Source organism: Balaenoptera musculus, chromosome 17 (assembly GCF_009873245.2).
Source record: "Balaenoptera musculus isolate JJ_BM4_2016_0621 chromosome 17, mBalMus1.pri.v3, whole genome shotgun sequence".
NCBI classification, from domain to species: Eukaryota; Metazoa; Chordata; class Mammalia; order Artiodactyla; family Balaenopteridae; genus Balaenoptera; species Balaenoptera musculus.
The window spans coordinates 37,211,948-37,231,967 of NC_045801.1; the positions used below are offsets into that span (position 1 = coordinate 37,211,948).

At 35.4% G+C, this 20,020-nt stretch overlaps 1 protein-coding gene across 1 annotated transcript in view; it reads right to left on the reverse strand.

The window, feature by feature from the left end:
* VPS13B (vacuolar protein sorting 13 homolog B) overlaps positions 1 to 20,020 on the reverse strand; it is a 775,748-nt gene that overhangs the window by 271,914 nt on the left and 483,814 nt on the right. The window contains exon 33 of the mRNA XM_036830846.1: positions 19,088 to 19,231. Within this exon, the coding sequence (XP_036686741.1) occupies positions 19,088 to 19,231 (144 nt within the window). The remainder of the gene's footprint in view (positions 1 to 19,087; positions 19,232 to 20,020) is intronic.

Genomic DNA, 20,020 nt, shown 5'->3' on the forward strand with positions numbered 1-20,020 from the left:
CTTCAGAAAATAGTTTAAGAGAACTAAAATTAATGACTGAAAAAAACTCTACTAAATTACTGAGAGGAAATCGCTTAAGCAGAAGCAACATTTTGAAGTGATTATACCCAGAATTAGAGTTACCTATACATTGACAAAGAGAGTTTAGACTCATCTCCTTCCAAATGGCTGAAATTTCAGAAGAACAGAAAAAGACATTTTTTGGGTCACTTTTAGACAGAGATTACTCTAGTCATATCATAGAGAAATTGATACTTGTAATCAACTACCAATAAATGAAGAATAAATTAGAAACTGCCTTGCTGTGAGTGTTGCTTTTTCTTAACTATCTGGTTGTTCCAACTCGTCTCAACAAACAGGCATTTATTTCTAGGAGAGCAGCACGGATTACCACTGGAGGTCAGTCTTGGGCTTTCCCTCAGGTCATCAAAGACACCAATGAAAGATTAGAAAGGGAAGTGAAGGTCAACAGCATAGTCCAAAGCTCTCATTCTGCAGATGGAGATACTAAAGCTCTAAGAGATTAAAGAAATGTTGGCATATAAGGGATTAACTACAGTTGCAATCTATACTATTAATTGATTTTTACAAATTTTTAGTGTTAAAGGCACATCTATTAATCATATGTATCTGAAATGAAGGAGAATAGACAAATCTCCAGTACAGAAGAATTCCAAATGATTTATGTAGATATTCCTCCCCAGCATCAGACAAATACAGATTAAAGGACATTCTAAAAAATACCTGACTACCACTCCTCAACACACTTAAGGTCATCAAAAACAAGGAAAATATGAGAAACTGTCATAGTCTAAGGAGCCTGTGGATACATAACTAAATGTAATATGGTATCCTTGGATGGGATCCTGGAACAGAAACAGGACATTAGTAAAATGTTCTTAGTAAAAACTGAGGAAATCTGAATAAAGTATAGACTTTAGTTAATAATTATGTTGAAATATTGGTTCATAAGTTGTGACAAATGTCCATACTAGGGACATTTGTCGTTGATAATAGGGAGGCTGGGTGCAGGGTATATGGGAACTCTCTACACTAGTTTTGCAACTTTTCTGTACCTCTAAAACTATTTTAAAATATAAAAATTATTTTTAAAGATCTATACATTTCAAAAATCAGTAAAACCTTGTAGTAATTTATTAGTATCTGAATCTCCCTTTTCTTTTGGCTGCCAGGAAGTTAAGAGCCAAATCTGAGGTTCAGTCCTTGTGGCTCCAATTTATATTGTGTTTTTGTTTCTCTGGTCTTAATTTTAGAAATCTTTATATTTTACTATTATTTGTATGCATTTTTGTACCTCCCAATTTATATTTACTAGGTAAAAAATTAAAGTTTCAATTGAATAAGTAGCTTCCTGCCCCCCGTCTCAAATTTCTGAGCCCTGTACCATTCCTTAATAGATGTCCTTACATCCTATTTCATGGAGTAAAATATCAAATGAGCACCTCCTCAACTCCCAACTCTGTATTACTAAACTCTTAAATCTTCTTACATATGTGACCATCCTTTCTTTCTTCCCTTCTGTTACGTTAGAAGAGGTGTCAATCCCTCTACCCTTTATTCATGGGGTATTGTTTTCTCATTATTTTAGGAATGTTACACTATTGATTTTCCCTTCTCATCCCATACATTTCAACCTTTCTTCTGAGTCCTTCCCACTGACATTTAAACATACTTGACTCTTCCATACTTAAAAATAAAACCAATAAACAAATAAATAACAACCCTCTCCTGAACTTTTAAAAAGACAATACTTCAACATTTTTATTTGGGGGCATGTATGAAATACTCAGATGAGTATTCAAGAGTTCAAGAAGGTGCAAAGTGCAGGGAGATCCCAATCTGTGGCCTTTGAATTCAGGAAAAGCTGATGCCTATATGCAAACCTGTAGCAGGAGAGTCACTGCCTTTTGTCATGCAATTTTGAACAGCTGAGGAAAGAATGATCTAGAGCCCTATCTTTCCTTTAACACATGTGCTGAGATAAACCAGCTCATTTATCGTAATTTTATTCCAAAAGAATAATAATGAATTAGCTACAACCTATTTCCCTAGGACTTTCCTCCTTCTATACATCCTTTCAAGCAAATGCAGAGTCAGCCCAGTACTGGCCTTCTTCCTCTTCCTTAAATCAGTGCTTCAGTTTGGACTCTCATCATCTGGATTACAGCTAGAGCTTCCAGTGGTCTCCCTACCTAACCCATCTGCCACTATTCCAAGTGTGAATCTGATGATGTCATGATCTTGTTTTAGATCCTTCAATGGCTCACTATTACAATACAATAAATAAATTTTATATAAGAACAAATAAGGCCTGTATAAACTAGTTTTTGCTTAATTCTCCCTGTTAAAACACTCACATCCGTACCAGTTAGGTCACTGAACTACCTCTGACAGTACTTTTAACCAGTACATTCTCAGGTGGGGTGAGGGAGGAATAGCCTGGTTTTGATACTTATTAGCTATGCAAACTTGTGCAAACTATAGGACTTTCTTGAGACTCAGTTTCCATTTCTGTACAATTTGAAAAACAGGCCCAAACTCAAAGGGTTATTGTAAGGAAAAAAGGAGTTAAGCTACATAAAACATTTAGACCACCTGGTACATAGTGAGCACCCAATAAGTGTTAGCTGGTGTTACAGATTCTGGGTAGCTACCTCCATAACAGACACTCTGACATTAATGTAAATCACTGTTGCCAGTGGATTTTTGTGTCTTCTAAATCTGTGTTACTAAGTGGCCAAACATTTTTAAGCCAAGTTTACTGGAATATAATTTGTAAGTAATAAAATTCACTCTTTAAAACATACAGTTAAGGGGCTTTGGCAAATGTATACAGTTGTATAACCATCACCACAATCAAGATATAGAAAATTTCAACCTCCCCAGTGTACTTTCATGTCTTCCAACGGTGTATTACTGAATGGGCCAATTTTTAGAAAGAAAGGTGTAAAGGCACCTATGGCACATTTGGTGAAGTCCAGGAATCTTAAAAAAGGGTAGAAAGAAGATTACTTGATTTAGGTTTTGGTGTTTATTTTATATATCTCTACACTCTGTGAGAGGTTTTTTAGTCATTTGCTGCAGAAAACCTTTGATGAAGAGCCAAAGGTCTAGAAATAAGCAATTTAAAAATGTATGAAATCTTAGATGAGAATTATATACATTCCCATGGCTCTGATGTTAGTATTTTTTTAAGGTTGATTCTTTTATATAAAAGTAACTGAAAGCCCAAAAGTTTGCTTGTTAGAAAAGTACAAACTGTCAGATAGGAAACCAAGCAAATCATCGACCCTCAGTTATTTTGAACAGCTAGCTCATTTATATTTTGACTCAGAAGAGATAATAATGTATTAGTTATAACCTATTTTCCTAGTGCTTTCACCTTATAGATGAACATTTTGTAGGTCATGAGGAATACGGTATTAAAAGACAGCACTGGAAATTCGAGAAAAATATGTGAGAAAGGAGCAATTATCAAAGAGACAGAATTCAAAGTCAGAGAGAAGGCATATAACCTAGCACAGTCAAGAAGAAATATAAATATGGTACAGAGAGAAGAGACCTGGGGAGAAGCACAGATGAGAGGGGATAGCAGTCTTAAGAGGACAGGAGCTGATTAAAGATGGAGCTGGCGCTGGAGCTAAGGGACTTGTACCTTTTCTGACCAGCTTGACTATAACATTTTTTTTTTTTTACTGTAACTTTATCATGCTTCATAGACAGTTGGATATAGTGCTTTTTGTAGTTCTTAATTCTTTAAATAGTTGTAGAGAACCCAAATACAATAAATAACAGCAAAATTCTGAGGGAACAGAAACATTATATTGGTGGAAATATCCATTATTTTAGAAATCTGAAGAAACATGGACTAAATACTGTATATTTTATGATCATTAAAGTATTTTTTGTGTAAATGAGATTTTCCTTAAAAAAAACATAGTTTATGGCTATCAAAGAGAGTATAAGAACAGGTACCAAGCATTCATGGGACAGGTTACCAAGTGAGTCGTTACCAGAGACTGGAATGAAAGGAGAGCTAAGGAAGTGCCTAAAAGCAAGTGGTTAAGTGGAGGAGAAGGAGGAGGAAGGAGAGAAGGCAAAGGAAGAAATGCTCAATTACTGTTATAAGTTGTCCACACTCCTCTCCAGGATCTGTAATGTGTGCATCAAAGAACCTCCACCTTCAGATCCCCAACGCTGTGGTTCTACTCTTTGGCCTAAAAATATGGTTTTTATTTTGCTACAAAAGTTTTATTTACTCTAAAACACTGATTTGAAAATGAGCATGTTACTCCTACATACACTACCTCTGTAAGTAGGCTTAATAAGATGATTACTTACTATTCAGGAATAACAGAGTAATTACTGCAGCCAAATGAACGTAACTCAGGGCAATCTTAGCCCTCTCACCCTTCTATTTCATCACTTTAAAAAGTGTGTTCTCAATAAATGAAATTAAAAATTCTCTAGAAGGAATCAATAGCAGAATAACTGAGGCAGAAGAACGGTTAAGTGACCTGGAAGATAAAACAATGGAAATAACTAGAGCAGAATAAAGAAAAAAGAATGAAAAGAATTGAGACAGTCTCAGAGACCTCTGGGACAACATTAAACACACCAACATTCGAATTATAGGAGTCCCAAAAGAAGAAGAGAAAAAGAAAGGGACTGAGAAAATATTTGAAGAGATTATAGTTGAAAACTTCCCTAATATGGGAAAGGAAATAGTTAATCAAGTCCAGGAAGCTCAGAGAGTCCCATACAGGATAAATCCAAGGAGAAACATTCCAAGACACATATTAATCAAACTATCAAAAATTAAATACAAAGAAAAAATATTAAAAGCAGCAAGGGAAAAACAACAAATAACACACAAGGGAATCCCCATAAGGTTAACAGCTGATCTTTCAGCAGAAACTCTTCAAGCCAGAAGGGAGTGGCAGGACACATTTAAAGTGATGAAAGGGAAAAACCTACAACCAAGATTACTCTACCCAGCAAGGATCTCATTCAGATTCAACGGAGAAATTAAAACCTTTACAGACAAGCAAAAGCTAAGACAATCCAGCACCACAAAATCAGCTTTACAACAAATGCTAAAGGAACTTCTCTAGGCAGGAAACACAAGAGAAGGAAAAGACCTACAATAACAAACCCAAAATAATTAAGACCGTGGTAAGAGGAACACACATATCGATAACTACCTTAAATGTAAATGGATTAAATGCTCCAACCAAAAGACACAGACTGGCTGAATAGATACAAAAACAAGACCCATAAATATGCTGTCTACAAGAGACCCACTTCAGGCCTAGGGACACATACGGACTGAAAGTGAGGGGATGGAAAAAGATATTCCATGAAAATGGAAATCAAAAGAAAGCTGGAGTAGCAATTCACGTATCAGACAAATAGACTTTAAAAGAAAGACTATTACAAGAGACAAAGAAGGACACTACATAATGATCAAGGGATCGATCCAAGAAGAAGATATAAAAATTGTAAATATTTATGCACCCAAAATAGGAGGACCTCAATACATAAGGCAAATGCTAACAGCCATAAAGGGGAAATTGACAGTAACACAATCATAGTAGGGGACTTTAACACCCCACTTTCACCAATGGACAGATCATCCAAAATGAAAATAAATAAGGAAATTCAAGCTTTAAAATGAAACATTAAACAAGATGGACTTAATTCATATAATTTATAAGACATCCTATCCAAAAACAACAGAATACACTTTCTTCTCAAGTGCTCATGGAACATTCTCCAGGATAGATCATATCTTGGGTCACAAATCAAGGCTTGGTAAATTTAAGAAAATTGAAACCATATCAAGTATCTTCTCCAACCACAACACTGTGAGACTAGATATCAATTACAGGGAAAAATCTGTAAAAAATACAAACACATGGAGGCTAAACAATACACTACTTCATAACCAAGAGATCACTGAAGAAATCAAAGAGGAAATCAAAAAATACTTAGAAACAAATGACAATGAAAACACGATGACCCAAACCTATGGGATGCAGCAAAAGCAGTTCTAAGAGGGAAGTTTATAGCAATACAATCCTACCTTAAGAAACAAGAAACATCTCAAATAAACAACCTAACCTTACACCTAAAGCAATAAGAGAAAGAAGAACAAAAACACCCTACAGTTAGCAGAAGGAAAGAAATCATAAAGATCAGATCAGAAATAAATGAAAAAGATATGAAGGAAACAATAGCAAAGATCAATAAAACTAAAAGCTGGTTCTTTGAGAAGATTAACAAAATTGATAAACCACTAGACAGACTCATCAAGAAAAAAAGGGAGAAGACTCAAATCAATAGAATGAGAAATGAAACAGAGAAGTAACAACTGACACTGCAGAAATACAAAGGATCATGAGAGATTACTGCAAGCAACTATATGCCAAAAAAAGGGACAACCTGGAAGAAATGGACAAATTCTTAGGAAAGCACAACCTTCCGAGACCGAACCAGGAAAAAATAGAAAATATAAACAGACCAATCACAAGCACTGAAATAGAAACTCTGATTAAAAATCTTCCATCAAACAAAAGCCCAGGACCAGATGGCTTCACAGGCAAATTCTATCAGACATTTAGAGAAGAGCTAACACCTATCCTTCTCAAACTCTTCCAAACTATAGCAGAGGGAGGAATACTACCAAACTCAGTCCACGAGGTCACCATCACCCTGATACCAAAATCAGACAAGATGTCACAAAGAAAGAAAACTACAGGCCAATATCACTGATGAACATAGATGCAAAAATCCTCAACAAAATACTAGCAAACAGAATCCAACAGCACATTCAAAGGATCATACATCATGGTCAAGTGGAATTTATCCCAGGAATGCAAGGATTCTTCAATATATGCAAATCAATCAATGTGATACATCATATTAACAAACTGAAGAAGAAAAACCATATGATCATCTCAATAGATGCAGAAAAAGCTTTTGACAAAATCCAACACCCATTTATTATAAAAACCATCCAGAAAGTAGGCACAGAGGGAACTTACCTCAACATAATAAAGGCCATATATGATAAACCCACAGCCAACATCGTCCTCAATGGTGAAAAACTGAAACCATTTCCACTAAGATCAGGAATAAGACATGGTTGCACACTCTCAGCACTATTATTCAACATTGCTTTGGATGTTTTAGCCACAGCAATCAGAGAAGAAAAAGAAATAAAAGGAATCTAAATCAGAAAAGAAGAAGTAAAACTGTCACGGTTTGCAGATGACATGGTAATATACATAGAGAATCCTAAAGATGTTACCAGAAAACTACTAGAGCTAATCAATGAATTTGGTAAAGTAGTAGGATACAAAATTAATGCGCAGAAATCTCTTGCATTCCTATACAATAATGATGAAAAATCTTAAAGTGAAATTAAGGAAACACTCTCATGTACCATTGCAACAAAAAGAAAAAAATACCTAGGAATAAACCTACCCAAGGAGACAAAAGAACTGTATGCAGAAAAGTATAAGACACTGATGAAAGAAATTAAAGATGATACAAACAGATGGAGAGATATACCATGTTCTTGGATTGGAAGAATCAACATTGTGAAAATGACTATACTACCCAAAGCAATCTACAGGTTCAATGCAATCCCTATCAAACTATCAGTGGCATTTTTCACAGAACTACAACAAAAAATTTCACAATTTGTATGGAAACACAAAAGACCCCGAATAGCCAAAGCAATCTTGAGAATGAAAAATGGAGCTGGAGGAATCAGGCTCCCTGACTTCAGACTGTACTACAAAGCTACAGTAATCAAGACAGTATGGTACTGGTACAAAAACAGAAATATAGATCAATGGAACAGGATAGAAAGGCCAGAGATAAACCCACACACATATGGTCACCTTATTTTTGATAAAGGAGGCAAGCATATACAATGGAGAAAACACAGCCTCTTCAATAAGTGGTGTTGGGAAAACTGGATAGCTGCATGTAAAAGAATGAAATTAGAACACTCCCTAACACCATATACAAAAATAAACTCAAAATGGATTAAAGACCTAAATGTAAGGCCAGACACTATAAAACTCTTAGAGGAAAACATAGGCAGAACACTCTATGACATAAGTCACAGCAAGATCCTTTCTGACCCACCTCCTAGAGAAATGGCAATAAAAACAAAAATAAACAAATGGGACCTAATGAAACTCAAAAGCTTTTGCACAGCAAAGGAAACCATAAAGAGGACAAAAAGACAACCCTCAGAATGGGAGAAAATATTTGCAAATGAAGAAACTGAGAAAGGATTAATCTCCAAAATTTACAAGCAGCTCATGCAGCTCAATATCAAAAAGACAAACAACCCAATCCAAAAATGGGCGGAAGACCTAGATAGACATTTCTCCCAAGAAGATATACAGATTTCTAACAAACACATGAAAGAATGCTCAACATCATTAATCCTTAGAGAAATGCAAATCAAAACTACAATGAGGTATCACCTCACACCAGTCAGAATGGTCATCATCAAAAAATCTACATACAATAAATGCTGGAGAGGGTGTGGAGAAAAGGGAACCCTCTTGCACTGTTGGTGGGAATTTAAGTTGATACAGCCACTATGGAGAACAGTATGGAGTTTCCTTAAAAAACTAAAAATAGAACTACCATACGGCCCAGCAATCCCACTACTGGGCATATACCCTGAGAAAACCATAATTCAAAAAGAGTCATGTACCACAATGTTCATTGCAGCTCTGTTTACAATAGCCAGGACATGGAAGTAATCTAAGTGTCCATCGACAGATGAATGGATAAAGAAGATTTGGCACATATATACAATGGAATATTACTCAGCCATAAAAAGGAACGAAACTGAGTTATTTGTAGTGAGGTGGATGGACCTAGAGTCTGTCAGAAGTAAGTCAGAAAGAGAAAAACAAATACTGTATGCTAACACATATATATGGAATCAAAAAAAAAAAGAAAAAGGTCATGAAGAACCTAGGGGCAGGACGGAAATAAATACCTACAAGAGAATGGACTTGAGGACATGGGGAGGGGGAAGGGTAAGCTGGGACAAAGTGAGAGAGTGGCACGTACATATATACACTACCAAATGTAAAACTGATACCTAGTGGGAAGCAGCCGCATAGCACACGGAGATCAGCTCGGTGCTCTGTGACCACCTAGGGGTGGGATAGGGAGGGTGGGAGGGAGGGAGACGGAAGAGGGAAGAGATATGGGGATATATGTATATGTATAGCTGATTCACTTTGTTATAAAGCAGAAACTAACACAGCATCGTAAAGCAATTATACTCCAAGAAAGATGTTTAAAAAAACCAAAAACAAACAAACAAACAAAAAAATGGCATTAGGGTAAAAACTAGGAAATCTGAATAAAGTATGGAGTTATGTTATAAAAAAATAAATAAATGAAAATAAAGAAATAAAAAGTGTGGTTTTTGGTTTTTTTTTAAAGAATTGTAGCTTCTGGAAACAATAGGTGATATTTATTATATGCTACAGCAATTTCAAATCCTAACTGAAATAAACTGATACTGTAAAAGAATATAACATATTCTATTATGTTAGAATAGAAGAAAATGTAGCGATAAAATTTACGTCTGAAGATCACACACCAACTAATAGTGTGTTAATACAGTTGATTAGTTCAGTCTAAAATGGATCTGAACTTCAAAGCACACCTGTTGAAGTCATTCTCTAGCTCAACTAACTTCAAATACTCTCTACTGCCTACTACTTACTTAAAACATTTCAGCCTAGTATTCAAAGCCTTCCACAATATCTACCCAACCTGTGTCCATCAAACATATAGTTAATCATCAATTTCTTCCAGTTCTTTTGTTATATATGTGGCATACACCTTATCTTTTTTATTTCTATGGACAGAAATAGGACTTCCTATGAATTAAGGAATTCATTTATTAATTCATACTGTGAGCATTTATTCAGCATCAAATTCTATTCTGTGCTCAGTACTTTCCCTGGGTTTTATCATCTCCACCTCAGAATACTGCAACACTGTCTGTATCAGTTAGGATTGTGTTTGACCTCATGTAACAGAACGCCAAGTATTAGTGGCTTAACAACTTACGTTTATTTTCCTGAAGTCCAGGGCTGGTTGCAGTGGCTTCATGATATCACTCACATCTCAAATCACTTTATCTACCCACTTTGCTACTCTTAGTGCATGGCTTTTGTCCTCATGTTTGTCATCACATGGCAACAAGTGGCTAGTCACTTCCACTGTTGTTATTCCAAGAAGGAGGAAAAAGAACATAGAGACTTTCCTAGAAATCTGTAGAACATTTATCTTTATATCTCATTGACTAGAACTGTGTCAAGGGAGTCACATGATGTCAAAGACTTTCTCTTTCTTTCAGCTTTGCTTATTTCTGTGAGTTCAACTCCTCTTTTTTGACACAGATTTCCTTCATGAGATAGTAGTGAAAGAGAAGAGTGAGACAATGGTCAAAGATAGCTCCAATATGACTACATCTGAACGTAATGCTCCCTAGCAGAGAGGGCTTATTCTTCCCAGTGTTTTCATATGAAACACTGCACTTGCCTGGTAGTGTGCCCATATCTGGACCAATAACTGGGCGAAGGGGATTGATACAATAATTAGTCAGGAGACTTCCCTGGTGGCGCAAGGGTTAAGAATCCGCCTGCTAATGCAGGAGACTGGGGTTCGAGCCTTTGTCCGGGAACATCCCACATGCCATGGAGCAAGTAAGGCTGTGCACCACAACTACTGAGCTTGTGCTCTAGAGCCTGCGAGCCATAGCTACTGAGCCTGCGTGCCACAACTACTGAAGCCCACATGCCTAGAACCCGTGCTCCACAACAAGAGAAGCCACCGCAATGAGAAGCCTGCACACTGCAACGGAGAGTAGCCCCCGCTCACCGTAACTAGAGAAAGCCTGCGTGCAGCAAAGAAGACCCAACACAGGCAAAAATAAAAATTAATTAATTAATTAATTTAAAAAAAAATAGTCAGACCTGTGTTTCATGTCTACCCTGTAATGGGAATCTTTATCAAAACCGCATAAAATAAGAGAATGTTGTTTAGCCAAAGGAAGGGGAGTTCTATTAGCAGACGAAAAGAGTAAGAAACCCTGGGCAAAGACAATATTTGTCCCTATATCAGCACTGAACAATTTGCAAGATAACATTATTTCTGCCATGTTATATGGCATAGAACTTTAGGATATGTTCAAAGTATTGAAGAGAGCCAAAGCTGCTTTCTAAGGAATATCCTCTCTTTGACTACCAGGTGACCTTGAAGCCTCTGTTGCTGAGGCTGGCAATTGTACCCCAATATTCATTATCCCCTTTTTTCATGGTAAAATAATTTTTAGCAGGACATATGGCCTTGTATTAGAAAGACTACATTTCCAGCCTCCCTTAGAGCTAGGTGTAATCACATGAATAACTTTTGGCAAATAGAAAGTGCTGAATGCAACTAGTTATGTGCATGGATGTGTGTGTATATTTGTGTGTATGTATGTATATATGTATGTATGTATATACATATATATAGTCATGTATTACTAGTTATATAGATATCAATATATACATTGATCTAGTTCTAATTATTTGTTTATTAGTGTCAATCTTCATATCACTGAATATATGAGCACTAGAATATGAAATCAGAAACTTCACCTCCTTTGTTTAATGCTGTCACCCCCGTATCCATAGTAGTTTTTGACACATAGAAAGGGTTCAATATTTACTGAGTAAAGAAGCAGGTCACTGTTCTCTGCCTATTCAACCCCAATTTCTCCATGAAGCTAGATCTCTGACCACCCAGCCTAAAGTCTTCTCTTCTTATTCTGAATACTTGTTATAGCACTAATTTTCCATAGAGCTTATTTGACACTTTTTGTTTACTGCTCTGAGGTCTTAGTTGTAAATCCATTTGTCTATGTTGTATTTTTCAACCACATTATAAAATCCTAGAGGGCAGGGACCACAGTATGTTTATTTTTCATACCTCTATCAGTCTGTAGCCAGTATATCTGGTATAGAGTAAGCCCTCATTGAATACTGCTGAAAAAGACTAGGACAGACAGTTTAATAGTACCTTAGGAAAACTTACTGTATTCACTGGATTTCTGGTCAAGAAATCTATTGGGTTGGCCAAAAAGCTCATTCGGGCTTTTCCCTAAGATGTTACAGAAAAATCCAAACGAACTTTTTGGCCAACCCAACATATGGGATAAATATTAGTGTGGCTAGACAATTAAAATATTTCTTGTTTTCTTGATGTTTAGCATCTACCTTGAAGTAACTATGGCATGTTTCTCTCTAAGCGTAAGCTTACCAGGAGAAAATTATACTATTTTTAACATTGACAAGGCCTAACTAAAACTGAGACAGGTGTGATAGCTCAATGTACCTAAGAAGTCCTTCCCTTGGAGAGAATAGGTAGTAAAATACTTAATATCTTTTCCAGGTCTAGATTTTAAGAAATTCAAGGTATTTCCTCAGAGGGCCTCTTGTCCATTTAAGGCTCTGCTTGAATCCATATTTTATTGGAGCCTGGGTTTATTGCCTGGTTACAAGTAGTCAATCCAGGTGCCTCTGAAGGGAAACAAATACTCAGCATAGTAACACTGATGGAAAGTCACCACATCCATGTTATCCAATATTCCTATCTCCTTTTCTAAAGGAGAAACGTTACAGAGGTTACAGAAATAGGTAACCTCTGAAATGGCCTCTCCCACTCATGTCCACCTCAAGATAGAAAGCACTGAGATAGACCAGAACATCAACATCCTCTCCCGAACCAGTCTTATTTCCTGCTTTCAAACCCTACCTCCACTCACATGTTTTCTCAAGGTATATTAGCCTCTATTTTGCTCATCTTGCCTAAAGTTCTACTCCAGAAAACATCTGCTTCTACACCACCACTCAAAGTCCCTTCCCCTCTTCTTTACTCTTTTTAAAAAAATATTTATTTATTTAGTTAGTTAGGCTGCGCCGGGTCTTAGTTGTGGCATGCGGGATCTTCGTTGCGGCATGCAGCCTCTTTAGTTGTGGCATGCGTGTGGGATCTAGTTCCCTGACCAGGGATTGAACCCAGGCCCCCTGCATTGGGAGCACGGAGTCTTAGCCACTGGACCACCAGGGAAGTCCCCCTTCTTCTTTACTCTTAAGTTTGTAGTTCCAACGACTCCTAGCAATCCTTAGGTTGGTCAAGTATGCCTTGTAAGAATTTTTCACCATTGACAAAAAAACAAGAATTTCCATTCCTAAAATGAAGCACAACTCCAAAGCAGATAATTTCCAAGCTAAGATAATAATACTACCAAAAAACAACCTTCGCCACCACTCCTAGGGCATATACTTAATCATAGCTCAAAAAAGTCCAACTTATATATTATATTCTATTTTATAGCAAATTGTAAAAACACCCACGTAAACTATATTACGCATGTATAATAAGATCTATTACAATATTTTTCTATACTATTATACTGTTTCTATGTAGGAACTCAAAATACCTAATATTTTAGAATGGTGGGATAAAGATATTGGCAATTTTACTTATTTATATTCATAGGAAAAAACATTACTTACTTGATACCCTATAATTTCCCAACACTCTACCATTAACCTCAAAAATCACAACCTTCTCTCATCTGGCTCAGTTGTGTCAAGTGTGTAGCAGGTCTAGAGAACTACTGGTCCAGAAAGGAGAAGGAAAAATGAAGACTTCACGAAAAATGGTTCCAAGGGTAAAAACAGAGTTGACATTATTTTACAAGTTTCAAAGTGTGAAAAATTAAATTGCCAGGCATTATGTAGAGTCACTGGTGAGGGTTTGGGGCGGGTTGGAGAGAATGAGAGAAGAGGTAGAGATTAAAAAAAAAAACAAAAAAAACTGAGCAAATAAAAAGAATGTGGCAATGATTAACTTTAAGAAAAACAGAAGACTATAAAGAGAGGAAATATAATCACATCATATTACTTCACTAAGCAATGAACAATATTTACATAGTCTTTATAATGAAAACAATTCATACTGACTTTAAAAACATGATATAAGAATACTGGGAAAATGTAAGAGTGGAAGAGAAGTGTAAAAGAGACGGAATCTTCATCTACAGTAAACAGCAAGTGAATAGGTAATACTAAAATGAGTAAATCAAGAGATGGTAGTCTATTCATTTTATTCAGAAAGATGGGATAAATACCAGAAGACAAGGCTTATAGAGTTAAAAATGGCTAAGCAGGATGAGGTGGGGATGTCAGTGTACTGACACTATTTTGATATATTTAGTTTAGCAACATTTGGTTGTTAAAATTCATGCACTACTTCGATAAAAGTAACATTGCATTATAAAAAAAATTAACCATTTCAAGTAAACAGGCTAGTTTTAGTATCTTATCTATACTGTTTATAATTTTATAGAGTTCAGATAGGTTACTCAGCTTTCATCTCAGTTTAAATCACTCTGATATAAATTATAATCACTCTATACAAATTATCTTTTTTTATGGTGTATTTTTGTTTTTGGGGTGACTGCAACTGGAATAAAATGTTAAAAAAGTAGAATTTTTTGTTTTATTTTTTAACAACATTTTATAATGTCCTGCATGCCAATAGCTTTAGGAACACTTAAAATGATGTTTAGTTTCTTTTTGATATCATATAAAAATGGTCTGCATTATTAGCCCATAAACAGACTTGCACAAATTAAAATACTTTAACTCTTTGTTTAGTCATATTCTCTTTAAAAAGTTTCCTGACATTTACTGGTACATGTAACTGAACTATCTCCCTTGTTAATTCTTCCTGCATGAATGTTATGATTATATTACTAACAACCACTTTTATATAATTGGGCCTTCATGGGATCTAGACCACCTTATAAGAAGGTAAAGAATCTTCTAAAGAGTAAACCAATTTTGCCCTGCTAAACATTGGGAAAGAAACCAAGGATGAGTAGTAGAGCTCTATTTTTGGAGAAAAATTAGAATTGTACATTTAGATTTGACTGTGAAGTTATCTAGGAGGTTAACTCCCACCTCATGTAAATGGCAGGGAACTAGAATGTAAGAAACCCAAATAACATTCCTGTTGTACTAGTACTATAGAGACAGATGTTATCATAAAGACATGAACTATAGAATAAAATATAGAAGGCCGTGTACTTTGTAATATGGAATTAATTTTGGCTTTTTGAATACTAAATGTTTTTTCTCATGTACTTTCTCAGCCTATCATAATATGTACAGAGACAAAAAAAAGGTTAATTTAAAATGAAGAAATTGAATATTCTGGGAACCAGCAATCATGGAAGTCATAAACACTTGAAGGAAACACTGAAAACCAAAGTGTACAAATACAGGCTGCTTGATCACTAAGCAATGAGTACATTTTTAGAGCAAAAATATTGGAAAAGTTTTAATTAACATGGGAGGCAATTTGCTTAAACCATCAGCTGGTCATTTTATTGCCAGAAGTGCTTCTCTTTTAGCTATATACTTGAAAGTTTTATTATGTGTTAGTTGTCTATATAATTAAAATTAATATTAAATATTGGTTCTAGTAATAATCCTTATATTGTTCCACTGTTTTCACTTCAATTTCCAAATATCTGTCCATCTTTCTTCCCCTTTGTTAACAGTGTAGATACGCTTCCTCTAACAAAATCTCCTTTTCATGTTCTTGAATAATTTTCAGAATTAAAGTTTCAAAAGAAACCTTGTGAAAAACTGTTTGAAAATATTAACACCATCAAAAGTAAGCAGGAAAAAAGAAATAATTAGAGCAGAAATCAATGAAATTGAAAACAGAAAATCTAATAAAGCAAGTAAAACCCAAAGTTGATTCCTTAAAAAGATCAATAATATTAATAAGCCTCTAGCCAGGCTAACCAAAAAAACAAAAACCAAAAACCAAAAAACAAGCAAATAAACAAAAAGTCAAAAGAGAGGAATCAAATTACTAACATCAGAAATGAAAGAGGGGACATAACGACAGATTCTATGGAAATTAAAAGAATAATAAAGGAATACTATGACCAAGCTCACAAATTTGATAACCATTTCAAGAAAATGAACCAATTCCTTGAAAGACAGAATCTAACAAAACTCACATAAGAAGAAATAAGAGGATCTGAATAGGCCTACATATATTAAAGAAATTGAATCAATAATTAATAACCTTCCAAAACAGAAAGCATCAGGCCTAGATGGGTCACTGGTGAATTCTATCAAATATTTAAGGAAGAAATTATACCAATTCTTACAATATCTTTATGTTCTTAGACTATCAGATATGAGTTGTGCTACTCATTTATGAATAGAAAAACATTCTTCTAGTTCATGGAAAGTCTTTTTTTTTAATATTGAAATTTCACAGACATATCCCACTGAGGCTGGGGATAGGACCAAATTGTCTTCAGAGAGTTTGTACTTTTTTTTTCAATTGTGGTAGAACACACATAAAATAAAATTTGCCATCTTAATCATTTTTCAGTGTATTGTCTCTACTGTATTTCAGTATATTGTCTGTACTTTTAGTATCATCTCCAAGAAGGAATAAGGACCACAGACACATTTTTAAAACAACAAAAACAATCCTAGCTCGTTTATGGAACTGTGAGGAATGACTTGACATTCAGGTAGGAGTTGTTAGAAATCTAACTCTGAGTGTGCCTTATTTACTCAAATCAGACCCTACTAAAAGGCATTAGAAGCAGGTAGGTAAATAGTTAGCAATCAACTTGCTAAGTTCTATAAATTCCTAAAACACATCAGAAATCTGTGAGTTATACCAGTTAGAATGGCCATCATCACAAAATCTACAAACAATAAATGCTGGAGAGGGTGTGGAGAAAAGGGAACCCTCTTGCACTGTTGATGGGAATGTAAATTGATACAGCCACTATGGAGAACAGTATGGATGTTCCTTAAAAAACTAAAAATAGAACTACCATATGACCCAGCAATCCCACTACTGGGCGTACACCCTGAGAAAATCATAATTCAAAAAGAGTCATGTACCACAATGTTCATTGCAGCTCTATTTACAATAGCCAGGACATGGAAGCAACCTAAGTGCCCATCAATAGATGAACAGATAAAGAAGATGTGGCACATATATACAATGGAATATTACTCAGCCATAAAAAGAAATGAAATTGAATTATTTGTAGTGAGGTGGATGGACATAGAGTCTGTCATACAGAGTAAAGTAAGTCAGAAAGAGAAAAACAAATACCATACGCTAACACATATATATGGAATCTAAAAAAAAGAAAAGAAAAAAAAAAAAACAGGTTCTGAAGAACCTAGGGGTAGCACAGGAATAAAGACGCAGATGTAGAAAATGGACTTGAGGACATGGGGAGGGGGAAGGGTAAGCTGGACGAAGTGAGAGAGAGTGGCATGGCCATATATACACTACCAAATGTAAAACAGCTAGTGGGAAGCAGTCGCATAGCACAGGGAGATCAGCTCGGTGCTTTGTGACAACCTAGAGGGGTGGGAGGGAGACGTGAGAGGGAGGAGATATGGGGATATATGTATATGTACAGCTGATTCACTTGGTTATAAAGCAGAAACTAACACACCATTGTAAAGCAATTATACTCCAATAAAGATGTTTTAAAAATAAAAATAAAAAAGAAATAAAAAAGAAATCCGTGAGTTATATTTCACTGACATGATAGATTCATAAAATTGGCACAAATAATATAGGAATTTGTTTCCAACCCAACCTCCTTCAAGGACTTCATTGAAAATGCCATGGGGAAATATTTTTGCTCTGCTTATTTTCATATCATATATTTATATTCTTATGGATTGTCTAAAATACATTGGGGAAAAAGTCAATATTTTGAAGAGCATACAGCTTTATAGTCCTTTTAAAAAAGATACTGAGCAAACAAATCATGGGTGGTAAAAGATGATATAGTTAGAGAATCTTTCTTTATGAAAGTTAAAAGCTTTATCATTTTTAAATAATTAAAAAAATAAAGGTGATTCAGACTAATGTAACAGTTATAGTACAGCAACCATGGCAGAATGAAAAAAGCACTGATTTGAAAGACTTAAATTAAAACCTCAGATCTACCATTTTTTAGTTATGTGTGTATGATCTCAGACAGGTCACTTATTACCTCTGAGTCACAATATCCTAATCTGTAAAATGGTGATAATGTTCACATGTACCTCACAGAGTGGTTGCAATAACATGCTTGAAGATATATGAGTTAACTTACATAAAAGTACCTGGCACGCTTGCTTAGCATCAAGTGGCTCTCAGTGAACACCTCCTCCTTCCCTTCCTCCTTAAGAAATAGCACTTAGAGCCTTCTGCATAACTCATGACAAAAATATAAGCAATGCCTTTTTCAAAGATAAACAGTTTCTTCATTAGAGATTTTATAAAAGATTTATTCTAAGCACAGATATGATTATAGAAGTACGGAAACAAAAAGCAAAGAAAAAATATTTTGAGAAGCATCTAACAAGCAGCTTTCTTTGTTTCATGCTGACATGCTTTGTGGTTACAATGTAGGCTTCCAATGAACACTGGATCAAAATTAAAATTCTAGGCAGGCATTCAAGTTTTTTGATTGTGTCCATTCTTCACTGAGCATGGGAAACGAATGCTTTAGAAGTTATTTATTGAAGATATTCCCACAGTACTCTCACAAAGTGCACTTCCAAAAGAGGCCCTGTCCCTGTAATGTATCTGAGTAAGTGAAAGCTATATCAGGTTTTGTGCACTGCACTTTAAAAATTGCAGCAGGGCAATAAAATCATGTTTTTAACAGAGGCTTTTCTGGGGCTGGGCCACAGCAATTCTGCAAAGGTGCATGATAAATTACAGGAAAAGAGACCAAACAAATTTCAAAAATAAAGAACACCAATCCAAAATGATTTATGTCCATATTTTGAATAAAATTAAATAGAATAATTAGCAGAAAGCATTTAATTTTTGTTTTCCTATTATCAATGTAAAGTTGGCACAAATGCACTAAGCCTAATCAAAATCAGGTAATAGTTACCTCTGTGGCTTTGCTTGATGGTTCCACTCCAGTCATATTTGCTACTATTAACTGATGTAAGAGTTGAACTTGAGCCACACTTAGGAAGAAGTCCAGGTTTGTGGTTATATTCACTTCCAAGGAGTGGCCACACACTAAAATCTCCTGAAAGAAAAAAAGGTTGAATAGAGATAAAGAAACATGATAGCCATTAGATGATAATTTATCATTCTTACTTATTAGACCTTTACGATGTTGATGAATTCTCCTGGGACTTGAGTTCATCTGTTAATGAGAATAGCAGAAATGGTGAGCACGGCCACTCAACAGTTTAATGGATTAATTTAATAAACATTTATGAGGGCCTGTTGTGCACCAGGCCATGTGCTAGTCACAGGGAAACACACTAAGAATTTTTCACCATTTCATGTACGTTTGGCTTTTCATACGTCAAACTACTATCATTGTTTCAATATGTAGGCAATGATGTAATTCTTTACCATAATCTTGTTCACCCACTCAGACGGACCAATATTTAGTGAGCATCTCCCAAGTACCATGCAGCATACTAGAGTGCTAGGAATATCACAGAGAGTGAGGCTGGCCTTGAAGGGCAATCTGCTCTTGAGAAGGTTACAATCTAGGTGGGCAGACAGATGTAAACAGGCAACTATAGGCAGCAATTACAGTCACAAGTGGTATGGTCTGAGTATTCTCCAAAGGATACACTCCAAATGATTTATAACAAAATGGAGTGCTGAAGCCAAAGGTAGCTAGACTAATTAATTTTACTTCTTTAAACTGCTAAAATCTTGGCAGCATTAGGTAGCTGTCCACTACATAACTGGTGTTGTTCTGCATAACTGAGTCACTTGAACATTCATTGCTGGAAAACCATTCAGGGAAGGAAAACAGAAATGAAAAATCCAGAAGTTTCACTTAATAAGCAGAAGC